Source organism: Calidris pugnax, unplaced genomic scaffold (assembly GCF_001431845.1).
Source record: "Calidris pugnax isolate Ruff unplaced genomic scaffold, ASM143184v1 scaffold459, whole genome shotgun sequence".
Taxonomy (NCBI): Eukaryota; Metazoa; Chordata; class Aves; order Charadriiformes; family Scolopacidae; genus Calidris; species Calidris pugnax.
In genome coordinates, this window is record NW_015091670.1 from 1,322,592 (window position 1) to 1,337,136 (window position 14,545).

Genomic DNA, 14,545 nt, shown 5'->3' on the forward strand with positions numbered 1-14,545 from the left:
CAAGGTGCTGCAACTGGCAGAGGGGTTGGTGCTGTGAAACGGAGTCACAGGGACATCAATAAGCATTTGGAGAGCTGCTCTGTGTTGTCTTGGTGTGATGGTTATCAACAACCTGGTGTGATGGTTATCGATGGCTCTGCAACAACCCAGTGATGGTACAGGCAAAGGTCTCTGTCCCCACGAGGCCAGGCCCTAGAGATAAAAGTGAAGCTGAGGGTGTCCACGGGAGAGGGACCAACGTGCCACCAGCACGTGCAGCCACAGCCTGGAGTGCAAGAGCAACGTGGACAAAGGCTGCCTGAGCAGCGGGGATGCAGGATTGCACCGAGGAGGTGCAGGTGTGGAGGTGCTATGGGCAGGGGGCACAGAAAGGGGGCTGCAGTGCAGGAGAGAGTCTGTCCCCCTTCTAGGAGAAGGGTTGGGGTAACTTCTGCTTCCTGACATGGGGAGACCTGGTCCCAGACCTGGTCTCTGCCACGCCAATGTGAGGAGATACAGCAGGGGATTGCCCTCAGCTGAAGGCCTTGGTGTTCCTGGGCTGGGGGCGGTTCTGGGCAGACATCCCACAGCTTCCAGGTGGCAGATGGAATTGGGATGTCCCTCTGCAGCCCAGTACCACCCCTCACATGCCAGCTGGAGTCTCCTGACGAGCTCTCTCCACTCCCGCTCCTGACATTATTTTCCATAGGCCATGTCTGCTTCTTTCCATCTGCATGCTTGGGCTGTAGGCTGTGTGCCAGGGGGTGCCGGAGACGGTCTGTGTGGTGGAGGATGCTGCATGGGCATGTGAGACACTCTCAAGAAGAAGGTGGGATGGACTGTGATGATCAGGGGCAGGGCTCAGTCAAACAAGCAAAGACACCAGCAGCTTGCCTGTGTGTGACGGGCTCCTTCATCCCGTCTTGTCTCCATTTTCCATGCTCGTACATCCCCTTCATCTTCCCTGTCTCCTCCCTCTCTCCACCCCTGTCTCTCCTCCCAAACCAGGGACCCACCCCCAGCTATTTCCCACCCTGCTCCCAGCTTTGTTCCATCTGTGAACCAGGAGCTCTGGTCACCTTGGACTCCCATGGCATTACTGATGGGGTTTTCTGGATACTGTGTCCCTGCCACATTCCTCTCCCCAAAATGACCCCAACTCTTCCTTCAATTGTCTGAGAAGTGTGGCCACCTCTCTCATCATCCCCCCTTAAGCACCCATGAAATCTGGCTCTTCCCTACGGCACTGTGACTCCTGTTGGCTTCTCGCTCTGTTGGCTGTGGTCAGCGATGTCTCCTGTCACGCTCAGGAGTGTCCCAGGATGGCTCTGAGCACCCTCCTCTCCTACCAGGCACATGTTCAGCCCTTTGGGGTGACTCTCCCCCTTTCTGCCCCACTCTGCCCGCAGCCTCATCCTGCGGGGGCCGGGCATGGAAGTCCTTGCCTGGCACCAGAGACTGAATTGGACAAAGCGTGCTTAGCTGTGAACATCGGCAACTTTATTTCAACAACCAAGGCAGGACAGAGCAGGCCTTGGCCACTGAGGCTGCCTTTGCACCAGCAGGTGGGCCCCAGGAGGAGATGGTCATGGGACACTGCAGCCTGCACCGCACACTCTTCATCCTGCTGCTCAAACCTTTTTCCCCCTGAGGGCCTGCAGGAGCTCCTGCAGCACATTAAAGAATTGCTCCAGCTTCAGGCGTGAAAATGGACATGGTAAAGACTGGCTTGAGTGTGTTGGGACCGGCCTTTGGGTTTGAGGAGCGTAAGTGATGTGTACATGTTGTGTTGGAGTAGCCGTTGCTGCTGGACGCAGCCCCATCTGGACCAGGATCCAGTCGTAGAAGTGCTGTGTAGAGGTGTAGACCCCGGGCTGTCTGGCTCTGGCGCAGCCTTTTCCCCAGCTGGTCACCCCAACCAGCCAGAAGTAGTCCGCAATTGTGTCTTTGCACATGAGAGGACCACCACTGTCCCCCTGCAGCAGAGGAGAGAGGAGAGAGTGTGTTGGTGGCCACAATCAGCACTACAGGGGCTCCTGGATGTGTGGAAGAGGGATGTTCTGGGACTGGGATCTGGACCTATGGCTGCCAAGAGCAGGGATGGTCTTTCTGGGCAGAGTCCCGGCCTCTGGGACCAGGGGGGACACTGGCAAGGACCTGCCACCGGGGAAGGGGAGGTGAAGCCCCAGCAGGGGTGGGGAGCCAGCGGCGACAGCAGGGCGACTGGCCCATCAGAGCCCGTGCCGGGGTGTGCGTGGCAGCAGTGAGAGGGCTCCTGTGCTGCTGGGGCCAGGCTGGGGGCACCCTCCTACCTGGCAGGTGTCGATGAGCCCGTAGGCATAGCCAGCACACAGGTTGTTGCTGTGGACGGCCCCTGCGTACCACCGGCTGCTGTTACAGATGCGGGTGTCCAGGAGGTGGACGGGGGCCTCCTGCAGGACATCAGGTTGTCGGGAACCTGTCAGCACAGAAAGCAATTAACCCCCAGCAGCTGGTTACCAGTTCTCCCCGCTCTCCCTGCTTGCTGAACCCCTTCCCCAGGGCTCGGTTTTGCACCCGGGAGCCCTTGGGCCAGTGCTTCCCTCTGCCCTCGTGCTGGGCAATGGGCTGGGTCCATCTCCCGATGGGCAACCGTCCCCACAGCCCGACTCTGGCCTTCGTCCCTGCTCTCGAGAAGCCCAGCCCTTCTCCCCAGCCAGCCAAGCTGGCCCTCGGCACACCAGCACTTTTGGGGAACTCACTTCTTGGATTCATGGAGCCCCAGCCACTGACGTAGCAGTTTTTCAGCTCCGACACCCTCAGTGAGGCGTCGGGCACACAGGCCAGCTGTACATAGTGGCTGCACTGGACTGGGTGATCCAGCTCCAGCAAGGCAATGTCATTCAGCTGCGAGATGTTGTTGTAGTGCTCGTGCATCACGAGCCGCTGGATGTGGCGCTCCTGGACCTCCGGGCCCATCTGAGACAGCCGGTTGGCCCCAATCACCACGCGCCAGCGGAGTTCGGGACTGGAAGGCAGATGGAGAGGGGTGAGAGGGAGTGGAGCCCCGGGCTGCAGCAGCCCAGCCATTCCCTGCCCTCGGCTTCCCCAGTGAGGGAGCACAGCCACACTACTGAGACGCCTCTGGCACTGGCCACGGCCAGCTGGCAGCCGTGGCTGCTGGGGAGCGGTGGCACGAACCCAGCCTTCTCCAGAGCAGTCCCTGCTGGCTCGGGAGTGCTCTGGTGCAGGGTGAGGGACTGGGGAGGGAGCAGCACGTGGTGCTGCCACAGGGCACTGGCTGGGGTGATGGGGACAGCCCCGTGCCCTAGTGCCCCTCACCTGAGTTCGAGGAAGCAGTGGGCTGCAGTCAGGACCCACTGGGCGCTGATGAGGGACCCTCCGCACACGTGAGCCCAGTCGATGTGCCAGGTGTGCTGGATGCTGACCATCCATGGCCAGGCCCCTGGACGGGCGTCTGTGCCCCCCACGACGCGCGACGTGCTGTAGCCATGAGCCAAGGGCCGGAGACCGCAGCTCGCTCTGTAACCAGCAATTCGTGACTCTCCTGCCCCAGGGCTCGCTGCTGCTCTGCATCAAGGTCACCGTCCCCCCTCCCCACAAGGCGCTGCAGGGCCGGGGGACCCCCGGGGCGAGCGTCCGCCCACCCCTGTTCCTGCTTTAGCCCCGCAGCAGAGCTGTGCCAGCGGCCTGGGGGATGGCCAGGATCTCAGGCTCCCCCCTGGCGCTGGGGAAGCTGTGGGGTGGCTGTGGGGGACAAGCGGGCACCCTGCAGGGAACCCCGTAAGGGTTGCCCAAGCTGCTCCCAGAGCCTCGGCCACTTACCCACAGTTGTCCCAGGTGCCCTGTGCGGGCCAGCACAGGGCCAGCAGGACGAGGACCAGGAGCAGATGCATGGTGCCAGTGGCACGTGGCAGATGAAGGAGCCGAGAGCTCGTTGTCGCCATCAGAGCAGCAGCCGAGGCAGTGCTGGCAGCGCCGGCAGCGCTCGCAGTGCCCTGGTTGCCAGGGCTGATGTCACAGAGCCCCTGGTTCCGATGCTGGGCAGGGGCCTATCAGGGGGAGGGGGGCGCAGCTCGGGGGGTTCCGAGCAGGAGGGGCGGCAGAAGCTGGGCCCAGACACCCCCGGCAGGCCCCACTGATGGCTCCGGTTGCGCGATGCGGGTGTGTGGCCCACAGCCCGTGACAGCGCCTGGCTCCAAGCCAGCGCCTGCCAACAGCCCCCAGGAAAACCAATGTGGCACCACAGCCCCTTGGGAAGGTCCCCCCACCCTGTTCTGCAGCCCTTGGCCACCACGTCCTTCCCAAAGCACACACCAGAGAGCAGAACTGCCCCCGCACGCACCCGGTTGGGTGCTGCAGAGCCCCTCTGAGGATGGCAGGGATGTGCGAGGCCAAGAAGCCAAGGATGGCCATGCTGTGTCCCCCGTCCCGCACAAAGCAGTGTCCCCTCCTGCTCTGGCTGTGTCAGCCCCAGCAACACCCTGGCAGTGCACGGCCAAAGAGATGCCACTTTAAGCTCTAGACAGAAAATGATGCTGCTGGTGTGTTGGCCTGCCATTCTCCACAGCATTGGTAAATCCTTGTCATGGTTTGAGCCCCACCACTCAGCCACTCGCTTGCCCCTTCTCCACCCCACAGGGGAGATGAGGGAGAAAAGGAGGAGAAAGGAAAAAAACCTCATGGGTTGAAATAAAGACAGTTTAATAGAATGAGATCAGAAAACTAGCACAAAAAATATCAATAACCACCTGTCCTGGTGGGCCACTGAAACCAACAGCAGATTCTCCCCACGCTTCTCTATCCACGGAAAGAGCCAACCTTGGTTGTTATAGCAGTAAGTAGAAGCAAGAGCCCCTCTGCATGCCGTTCCTTGGCATAAATTGAAAATTGGCAGAAAATTGGTCCTATCTCTCTGGGAGCAAGCAGTGTCTCAGCAATATGCTGTTAATTTCAGACAGTTCAATTAGTAAGAAGAGCCTTGGTTGAAAAGTAAAACTAGCGAACAGAAAATTGGTTCTGGTTTACCTCAAACCAGGAACCACCACCTGCTGAACTGGCACCATCCCGAGCTGTGATCGGGCATTCCCACCCCCTGGCCAACCCTCAGTTACCTACTCAGCAGGTCTGTGGCGTGGAACATTGCATTGGCCATTCCATCGCTCTATTCTTCTACGGGAAGCTAAAAAAAAGTCCTTGATTAATGTAAATGTCAAGGAGCCTGTCACACACAGGCAAGCTGCTGGTGTCTTTGCTTGTTTGACTGAGCCCTGCCCCTGATCATCACAGTCCATCCCACCTCCTTCTTGGGAGCGATTCCAAACCCGGATCTGTGTGGCCCTGCTCTCTACCCACTGGGCAGTGGGTCCAGAGGCTGCCAGCAATGGCAAAAGAACAGAGGCCCCAGGGACCCCACAGCTGGAAACACCCAGTGTCCAGAGCCAGCGCTGGGTGGGAGCACCGTGTGCGTGTGCCATTCACTAGTGAACGTGGAGCTGGACTCGCTCACGAGCACGGGGACAGAGACCCTTCCAGACATGTGGGTGGCACGGGGTTGCAGCCCCCCTCCTTGATCAGCCCCAGCATCCACAGACCTTACAAGGGGCCCTGGCTGCCAACCCCCGGCCACGTCTCCACCTCCTGGAGTCACGAGAGACGTGGAGGTGCTTGAGCGTGCAATGCCTGAGCTGCTTCCCACCCAGCCACGGCCCCTCTGCCCTCACGGCACAAGGTCCTGCCTCTGAAGCTGCCGGGACCATCCATCCCCTCCTCTTGCTGTGCTCCTGGCCCCTGGCAAGGGATGGTGCTGCAGCTCCCAGCTCTGGTCCCACCATTGCACAGCACCAGGCTGTGTGTTCTCTGCCCACAAGTCTGCTGGAGCTGGTGCTGCCCAACACGACGGGACAGGAGACCCAGAGCAGCTCTGCAGCAGAGACCCCAGGGTGGGCAGAGGGGCAGCGCTGGCTGGGCTGTGACAGCAGCGGGGAGGGCTGGCAGTTGGACTTATAACAGAAGCACAGGAAGGACACAAGCTCAAAGCTCTAGAAAAGAATTCTTTAGTATTAGTTTGCTCCAGGAGGTACGGTTAAAGCATCTGGGCAGGACCCTGCCCTGCAGGTGCAGGAGCAGCTCAGCTCTCCCAGCGAGCTTTGCCTTGAAGGAGAGTGCAGTAACAAGCAATCGTGGATATTCTTGCCCTTTTCCTGTCCGCGTTATCCCGGGCTGCAGAGCAATGTGGGGATGGCTGTGGTAGGGTAAAGGGTCTGCCACCACGTATCTGGGTGGCACCCCTTGTGTCTGAGTGGCCCGGGGCAGGCCATGCTCTCTGGAGGCAGCCTGAGCACTGCATGGCTGTGCAGCAGCCTGCCCAGACCCTGCCCAGACCTTTAACAGACCTTGCCCAGACCCTGCCCAGACCCTTCTAGTCTGGGCTGCCTTCTCCAGCAATGCTGGGTGGTGTCCAAGGGGCAGACCTGGGCAGAGGAGGGGACCCGGGGCTGGCTGCGGCACGGGGCTGGGGTGCTGCTGGGACTCGGGGCAGGATCTGGTGTCTTTTCTGCTGAGAGCCAGGGCTGTGGCAGGTGCATTTGTTCCAGGAGGGGTTTTCTTCCCTCAAAGCTTCCACAGAGTAGCCCTGCCCTTCTCCATGCCTGCACTCAGATGGAGGAAGCCTTTGGCACCTCTCGTGTCTGGGTGGGTCTCCCCAGAGAAGCTGAACACCCACATTGCTCCACAAAACTAGTGCCTGGGTTGTCATCTCACCCACCAGCAGCCTGAAAACGGAAGGTTAAAGTGAAGTGAGCTTACGGTGGGGTTCTGTGTGAGCAGGAGAGAAAGCCCCTCTCAGCCCCAGTCACTCCGCGTGCCTCGGCCTCGAGCTGTGCGTGGACGCTTCCCACGGAGCGAAGCGGGGGTCCTCGCCGTGTCCCCGCTGCGAGCCCGTGGGTCCCTGCAATAAGCAGCCCCATTGCCAGCCTGTGGGGACGATGTGCTGACGGCAAGGCCTTGGAACACAAAGCGCAGGCACGGGCTGGGAGCTGGGCTCCGGCAGAGATAATTTGCAGCGGGTCTTTGAACGCAGCCGGTTGCACGTCATGCAAGAAGACGCTGTTCCTGCAGAGCAGACTCAGGTGCAGCTGAGCAAGCAGGAGCAGGGGGAGGCAGCAGACTGCAGGACGATGCCATGGCCCCGCGGGGACAGAGCGGGATGTTCTCGGTTCCAACCAAAGTAACGTGGGAAACCGGTACTTTTCCCAAACGGGAGCCAAATGCAGTTTTGTGCTGCAGGAGGCAGCTGGGTCCCTCTGGGCTGAGGCTGTGCCCGGTGGGCGATCCAGGCAGCGAGGAGGGGAGGCGACAGGCTGAGGGGAGAGGAGCGGGCTCGGGAAGCGTGGCAGAGTGAGAACACCGTGGAGATGGCAGGCTGAAGGGCAACGTGTCCAGGGAAAGGTGTTTGTTACAGGGGAAGAAAGTGCTGCTGGCAGCCCGGCTTTCCTCTTTTGCTCACCGTCCTCTCCAAAGCCCAGTGATGCCCCCCCATCGCAGGCAGCCCCCGAGCTGGCCAGGCTGTGCAGAGCCCTTTCCAGCCACACTCCTGGCTTGGTGGTAGGGCTGGGGGTGCTGCTTGGTGCTCTGCCTGGAGCAGGAGGGTGAGCCGTGCCCCCAGACAGCGTGTCCTGCAGGGGGTTTGGGGACATGTAAGGCCTTGGCCAGCTCCGGGGCTGCAGCCTGTAGCATCCAGAAAGCCCCCTCCCCTGTTCCCTGGAGCGGGACCCCAGGGGACAGGCTGTGGGAGCTCCTGTGTCCTTGGGGCTCACGGCTGGGGCGGCTGATGCTCAGAGCGGGGAGATGGGGCAACGGCCGTGGAGTCAGGGCAGAGCTTGTATGGCTGTTGGAGTGCATTTGGGGGGCTGGGAGTGGGGAGGGCAGGATGCTCATGGCAGGTACTGAGGATTGGGGGGGCACTGGGAGTGGGGAGGGCAGGGTGCTCGTGGGGGCAGAGCGAGGTGGGGTGCTGAGAGAGGAAAACTTGCAGGTGCCTGGGAGCCCAGAATCCCACCTGCCCTACCCCATGCTGTGCCCCGCTTCTTGGCCCAAGGGGAAGGCTCTGGCCCTGCACAGCCCCACAGAGCTCTGTGAGTGCCGCTGGGGCCACCACAGTGGGCTGCAGCGAGGCCAGCCCTGTGCCAGGAGACGGCTCTCTGCCTGGGGCCACCCCGTGCTGGAGCCGCGCTCTCCTTCATTGTGCTGAGCTGCTCTTCCACACCCTGCTGCTTCCCACAGCTTGTCTCTGCCCCACCTCTGGCAGCTGCCAGACAACATTTCAGGAGACTTCAGATGGGCTGGGGAGCTTGCAGCAGCTCTCCTTCATTGCTCTGAGCTGCTCTTCCACACAGCTGCATTTGCGCTTCCAGAAGCTGGGACACCTGGAGCAGCGGCCTGGGCCGGCCTGGTGGCGGTTGGTACCCACCGCATGAGGGAGGCCGGGGACGGCCAGCCGGCCTCGGCCGTTGTTAATAAACCACCTTCGACCGCTGCAGCCGGGCGCGGGTCCGGGTCCCCGCAGACCGTCTGCGCCGGGCAGGGCGGTGCGGGAGGCGGCGACAGGAAAGGCCTGTAGCGGCCCTGAGCGACGCGTCCGGCGGCGGACTACAGCTCCCGGCGTGCTCCGCGCCGGACTACAGCTCCCGGCGTGCTCCGCGGCGGCGGCGGACTGCCCCGCGCGGGTCAGCTGGCGGCGATGCGCCGCGTTCGGCCCCGCCGGTCCCGGAACCGCCGGCGCTGCGGGGCCGGGACGGGTCCTGCTGGGCCGAGCGCGGAAGGGCAGCGCCGCAGCCCGAGCTGAGCGCGCGTATCGCGGGTCGTGGGGTCTCCGCCGTTGGCAGCGCCATGGGGCCGCGGGGCCGGGCCCTGCCGTGGGCCCTGGCGCTGCTGGCTCTGCGCGGAGCCGCCGCCGCCCCCCCCAGCTTCGTCCTGTTGCTGGCGGACGACTTGGGGTTCGGGGACCTGGGGAGTTACGGGCACCCCTCTTCAGCCACGCCGCACCTGGACCGGATGGCGTCCCGCGGGCTGCGCTTCACCAGCTTCTACAGCAGCTCCCCGGTGTGCAGCCCCTCCCGGTATGTCCCCCGCCGCTCCCGGCCCCCCGGCTGGCGGCTGCTGCGGGGCCCCGGGGCGGGAACGGCGGAAACTTGAGGCCGGGCTGGGCACCCAGCTGGGGACGTGCCGTGCTGGCAGGAACGGCGGTGCCGCGTCCCAGGAGGCCCAAAGGTGCGGCTGCGGCGTCCCCGCAGACAGGGGAAGTGGCAGCCGTGACACGGGGGAGCCGCGCTGCCGGGCCCCGAGGAACGGGGCAGCCTCTGCCGAGGTCGAGCGCCGCGACTGCGCTGCCTCCAGCGTGATGGCTGTCTCCTCTCTCTCGACTCTCGCCCGCAGGGCAGCCCTGCTGACCGGCCGCTTCCAGATGCGCTCAGGGGTTTACCCCGGTGTGTTCTACCCCGGCTCGCGGGGAGGCCTGCCGCTCGCCGAGGTCACCATCGCAGAGGTGCTGAAGGCCGAGGGCTATGCCACAGCCATGGTTGGCAAGTGGCACCTTGGCCTGGGGGTTAATGGCTCCTTCCTGCCCATCCACCAGGGCTTTGACCACTTCTTGGGGGTGCCCTACTCCCACGACCAGGTGAGAGGCCTGTCTCTGAAGGGTGCCCGGGGCTGGCCGGGGACAATGACTGAAAGATGAAGCTGGGTTGAAAGCACATAGAGAGGCAGGGTTAGTGCTTGCCTGGGCAGAGGGGCATGGGGGGCCATGGGCAGGAGAGGTGGGTGCTGGTGGGGGAAGCCCATCTCTGAGGGACTCCTATGACAGGGCAGTTCTGCAGAATGTGGGTGGCAGTTGTGTGTGGGGACATGTGCCCTTTGTCCAGGTCAGCTTCTGGGCTACAAAGAAACGTCTGGGTGGCTGTCAGGAGAAAATAATGTTAGGGCAGCGTGGTCCGTGCGCAGTTCTAGGGTGGGCACGGACCCTATGGCTTCTGGAAGTGGCTGCCCAAAGGGTGTCTGTAGGACGTGGTGGTGGGCTGCTGGGAAACTTTGCTGGGAAAAGACAAAGTGTTATTTGTTCTCTCCAGGGCCCCTGCCAGAATCTCACCTGCTTCCCACCCAACATCAAGTGCTTTGGGACTTGTGACCAAGGCGTGGTGCCGGTTCCACTGCTCTGCAACCAGAGCATCGTGCAGCAGCCGGTCTCTTTTCCGGATCTGGTGCCGCTCTACAACAAATTCTCCCGGGACTTCATCGCTGACTGTGCCCGACGAGGCCTCCCCTTCCTGCTCTACTATGCCTCCCATGTAGGCCGGGGGGGGCTGCTCCGGGCCAAGGGTGGGGAGGGGAGCCCTTGTCCTGTGGGGAGAGCAGAGAGGCATCTCAGCTTCTTCAGCTTGTGCTGAGCAGTGATTGCCTGCTCCTGGATGACCTGGGGTTGCTGTCCCAAGGTCCAGCTCTCGTGGCAGCAGTGTTCTGATAATGTTCTTGGGCTGTGTCTTTCTGGAGCTTTGCCTGCTTCTCTGGGCCAGGAGTCTGCCCAGGGAACCCTCCCACCCTGGGGCTCCACACGCTCTCTTGGGGCTCAGCTCCTTTCTGCCATTTCTGAGAGGTGCTTCTGGGGACAAGCCTCCTCTCATCTCCTGGGCATTGTCACATATCTCCATGTCCTAGCTGGGTTGCTCCCTGTCCTTGGGTGAACTGGGAACCAGCTGCAGCTCTAAGAGTTCATGCAGCAATCTGCTCTGCCCTGTCTCCAGCATACCCACTACCCCCAGTTTGCGAGCCAGGAGTACGCGGGGCAGTCACGGCGGGGGCCATTCGGTGATGCTCTCTCGGAGTTTGATGGCTCGGTGGGACAGCTGCTGCAGGCACTGGAGGAAAATGGTCTTGCAAATACGACCTTGGTGTTTTTCACCTCTGACAATGGGTGAGTGGGCTCAGCAGGGGGCACTTTGTCACTTAAGATTCTGCTGCTGTGGCATGGGGGAACCGGAATGGGGCATTGGTTGGCTGGGGCAAAAGGGATGTGAGACCCTGGAGTGAGGCAAGAGGTGGATGCTGCTCTGGAGAGGACCCAGTGCACGATCTGCTCCATGTTCCTGTGACTCAGCTGTGCCCCTCCTTGTGGGCAGAAACTTCACAGGGTTCAGGCCAGGAGCATGCAGCAGCCCAAATGTACCCCGATTCTCTCTGTGTGTGGGTGGCTTTGGACTTTGTCACCTGCACCACACCTCCTGCCTCACCAGGCTGAGGATGGCAGTATGACTTGCTGGCACCATGTCTCTCGTCATGGCCTCGTTGGCAGCATCAGGGAAGGGGTAGTGTGAACCTGATGGTAGGCGGTTCTTCTCTCTCGCAGCCCCTCCACTATGCGGATGGCACGTGGGGGCAGCTCTGGCCTTCTGAAGTGTGGGAAGGGCACAACATACGAAGGTGGCATGCGGGAACCAGCGGTGGCTTATTGGCCAGGCCGTATCGCTCCAGGTGAGACTTGGCACTGCTCCTACCTTCTGTGTGCCGATGCCAAGGCAGAGGTGTCATGTCCACCTGGCTGCCCCGGGACAAGCAGAGGGCGGGAGAGAAGCAAGGGTGGCAGGGAGGGGATGGGATCGGGCGCTTGAACCTTTCCTTGTGCCTTGCTGTGGTGGGTGACAGGAGTGACGCATGAGATGGCGAGCACCCTGGACATCCTGCCAACCCTGGCTACCCTGGCTGGAGCAGCTCTTCCCAAAGTTGCCCTGGATGGCTATGACCTGAGTCCAGTGCTGTTTGGGTCAGGAAAGGTGAGTCCTGCAGGCTGGTTTGGCTGCATGAGGGCTGAGTGCCTGAAGAGCCGAACCAGCTGGGGGCCAGGGGAGATCTGTGAGCTGGGACCTTTTGGCTGGTAGGGTCATGCCATGGGATTCCAGGGCTTCCCAGGCTGCTCAGCTCTAATACCCACAGCGTGTTGCCAGACCAAACCCCCACAGCCACAGAGGATGGGCAGAGTCCCCATAGCTCTTGAGTAGGGAGCAAACGGTGCTGCTGCTCGTCAGCTTGCTCTCTCTCTGGCCATGTTCTGGCTGTAGTGTTTGGGCTCCTGTGTGACTACCGGGAGCCTCTGCCTGGTCCCGTTCCAGGCTCCTCTTCAGCCCGGTGGCTGCACAGGTGACCATGGCCCTGCTGCTTCCCACAGAGTCCCCGTCAGACCATGTTTTTCTACCCGCCGGCCCCCGATCCGCTGCACGGCCCCTTTGCTGTCAGGCTGGGGAAGTACAAGGCCCATTACTTCACACAAGGTTGGTGCTGCCTCCTCTCCTCAGCACGGGCAGCTTTGTGAGGTCCCGTACGGTTTTGCTGTCCAAAGCTCAAAGAGAAGAAACTGAGCTACACCTGGGGGCTTCTTTTGTAGGTTCCTTCCACAGTGACGAGACCCCAGACCAGGCCTGCCACGGGCTGACCCCACTGGCCCCTCACTTGCCCCCGCTGCTCTTTGACCTGGAGTCAGACCCGGCTGAGAACTATAACCTGCTGCAGAGCGGCGCAGGGCCAGAGCTTCTGCAGGTCCTGAAGGAGATCAAGCTGCAGAAAGTGCTGTTTGAACAGCGCATGGAGTTTGGGGAGAGCCAGATGAGGAAGGGCACGGATCCTGCCCTGCAGCCCTGCTGCGCACCCAACTGCACGCCTAAGCCCTCCTGCTGCCGCTGCTCCTAGCCTCCTGCTGTGCCTCCACGCTGAACCCTCTCCCAAACCCCCCAACACCCCCAACTAACCGAGCTCAGCCTTGGAGCTACCCTGTGGCTTTGGATCACTGACAACTCTGACTAATGCAGAGCTGGGGCAGCAAACTGTGGGACAGGGAGGTGAGGAGTGCAGGTCAGTGGACCCTGTGCACTGTGTTGGATGTTCAAAATGAGGCCTCTTGACAGAAACCCTGGCTTCTTCAGGTAGGGACCATGATACAGCATCATCTCCAGACCCAGAACAGCTCCTTCCAAACTATGACCAAGGTGAAGCAAAGGGCATGCCCCAGTGTCCAGAGATCCCAGTTCAGCTGGGGCCATGCTGTGCACCAGGTGGGACCAGAGCTGGGAGCTGCAGCACCATCCCTTGCCAGGGGCCAGGAGCACAGCAAGAGGAGGGGATGGATGGTCCCGGCAGCTTCAGAGGCAGGACCTTGTGCCGTGAGGGCAGAGGGGCCGTGGCTGGGTGGGAAGCAGCTCAGGCATTGCACGCTCAAGCACCTCCACGTCTCTCGTGACTCCAGGAGGTGGAGACGTGGCCGGGGGTTGGCAGCCAGGGCCCCTTGTAAGGTCTGTGGATGCTGGGGCTGATCAAGGAGGGGGGCTGCAACCCCGTGCCACCCACATGTCTGGAAGGGTCTCTGTCCCCGTGCTCGTGAGCGAGTCCAGCTCCACGTTCACTAGTGAATGGCACACGGTGCTCCCACCCAGCGCTGGCTCTGGACACTGGGTGTTTCCAGCTGTGGGGTCCCTGGGGCCTCTGTTCTTTTGCCATTGCTGGCAGCCTCTGGACCCACCGCCCAGTGGGTAGAGAGCAGGGCCACACAGATCCGGGTTTGGAATCGCTCCCAAGAAGGAGGTGGGATGGACTGTGATGATCAGGGGCAGGGCTCAGTCAAACAAGCAAAGACACCAGCAGCTTGCCTGTGTGTGACAGGCTCCTTGACATTTACATTAATCAAGGACTTTTTTTTAGCTTCCCGTAGAAGAATAGAGCGATGGAATGGCCAATGCAACGTTCCACGCCACAGACCTGCTCAGTAGGTAACTGAGGGTTGGCCAGGGGGTGGGAATGCCCGATCACAGCTCGGGATGGTGCCAGTTCAGCAGGTGGTGGTTCCTGGTTTGAGGTAAACCAGAACCAATTTTCTGTTCGCTAGTTTTACTTTTCAACCAAGGCTCTTCTTACTAATTGAACTGTCTGAAATTAACAGCATATTGCTGAGACACTGCTTGCTCCCAGAGAGATAGGACCAATTTTCTGCCAATTTTCAATTTATGCCAAGGAACGGCATGCAGAGGGGCTCTTGCTTCTACTTACTGCTATAACAACCAAGGTTGGCTCTTTCCGTGGATAGAGAAGCGTGGGGAGAATCTGCTGTTGGTTTCAGTGGCCCACCAGGACAGGTGGTTATTGATATTTTTTGTGCTAGTTTTCTGATCTCATTCTATTAAACTGTCTTTATTTCAACCCATGAGGTTTTTTTCCTTTCTCCTCCTTTTCTCCCTCATCTCCCCTGTGGGGTGGAGAAGGGGCAAGCGAGTGGCTGAGTGGTGGGGCTCAAACCATGACAAGGATTTACCAATGCTGTGGAGAATGGCAGGCCAACACACCAGCAGCATCATTTTCTGTCTAGAGCTTAAAGTGGCATCTCTTTGGCCGTGCACTGCCAGGGTGTTGCTGGGGCTGACACAGCCAGAGCAGGAGGGGACACTGCTTTGTGCGGGACGGGGGACACAGCATGGCCATCCTTGGCTTCTTGGCCTCGCACATCCCTGCCATCCCCAGAGGGGCTCTGCAGCAC

General features: G+C 61.1%; 2 protein-coding genes across 2 annotated transcripts; one reads left to right on the top strand and one right to left on the bottom strand.

The window, feature by feature from the left end:
• Positions 1-1,475: 1,475 nt before the first annotated feature.
• ACR (acrosin) lies at positions 1,476-5,805 on the bottom strand. Its single transcript, XM_014961960.1, has 5 exons — positions 3,805-5,805; positions 3,301-3,501; positions 2,721-2,986; positions 2,292-2,437; positions 1,476-1,955 (listed from the first exon to the last, which is right to left on the bottom strand). The coding sequence occupies exons 1-5, from the start codon at positions 3,924-3,926 to the stop codon at positions 1,611-1,613; spliced, it is 1,080 nt and encodes a 359-aa protein (XP_014817446.1). The 5' UTR covers positions 3,927-5,805; the 3' UTR covers positions 1,476-1,610.
• Positions 5,806-8,701: 2,896 nt separating this feature from the next.
• ARSA (arylsulfatase A) lies at positions 8,702-14,215 on the top strand. The gene is made up of 8 exons (XM_014961958.1): positions 8,702-9,098; positions 9,415-9,655; positions 10,104-10,322; positions 10,776-10,945; positions 11,378-11,502; positions 11,674-11,801; positions 12,194-12,296; positions 12,410-14,215. The coding sequence occupies exons 1-8, from the start codon at positions 8,869-8,871 to the stop codon at positions 12,709-12,711; spliced, it is 1,518 nt and encodes a 505-aa protein (XP_014817444.1). The 5' UTR covers positions 8,702-8,868; the 3' UTR covers positions 12,712-14,215.
• The last annotated feature ends 330 nt before the right edge of the window (positions 14,216-14,545 follow it).

Excerpts from the sequence above, each read along its gene's own strand:
- ACR (XM_014961960.1), bottom strand. The coding sequence starts at position 3,926 with ATGGCGACAACGAGCTCTCGGCTCCTTCATCTGCCACGTGCCACTGGC. Across the intron at positions 3,502-3,804 it reads GGCACCTGGGACAACTGTGG|AGCGAGCTGCGGTCTCCGGC; the intron begins GTAAGTGGCCGA and ends TGCTGGTTACAG. Across the intron at positions 1,956-2,291 it reads GGCTCATCGACACCTGCCAG|GGGGACAGTGGTGGTCCTCT; the intron begins GTAGGAGGGTGC and ends CCTCTGCTGCAG.
- ARSA (XM_014961958.1), top strand. The coding sequence starts at position 8,869 with ATGGGGCCGCGGGGCCGGGCCCTGCCGTGGGCCCTGGCGCTGCTGGCT. Across the intron at positions 11,802-12,193 it reads TGCTGTTTGGGTCAGGAAAG|AGTCCCCGTCAGACCATGTT; the intron begins GTGAGTCCTGCA and ends TGCTTCCCACAG. Across the intron at positions 12,297-12,409 it reads GGCCCATTACTTCACACAAG|GTTCCTTCCACAGTGACGAG; the intron begins GTTGGTGCTGCC and ends CTTCTTTTGTAG.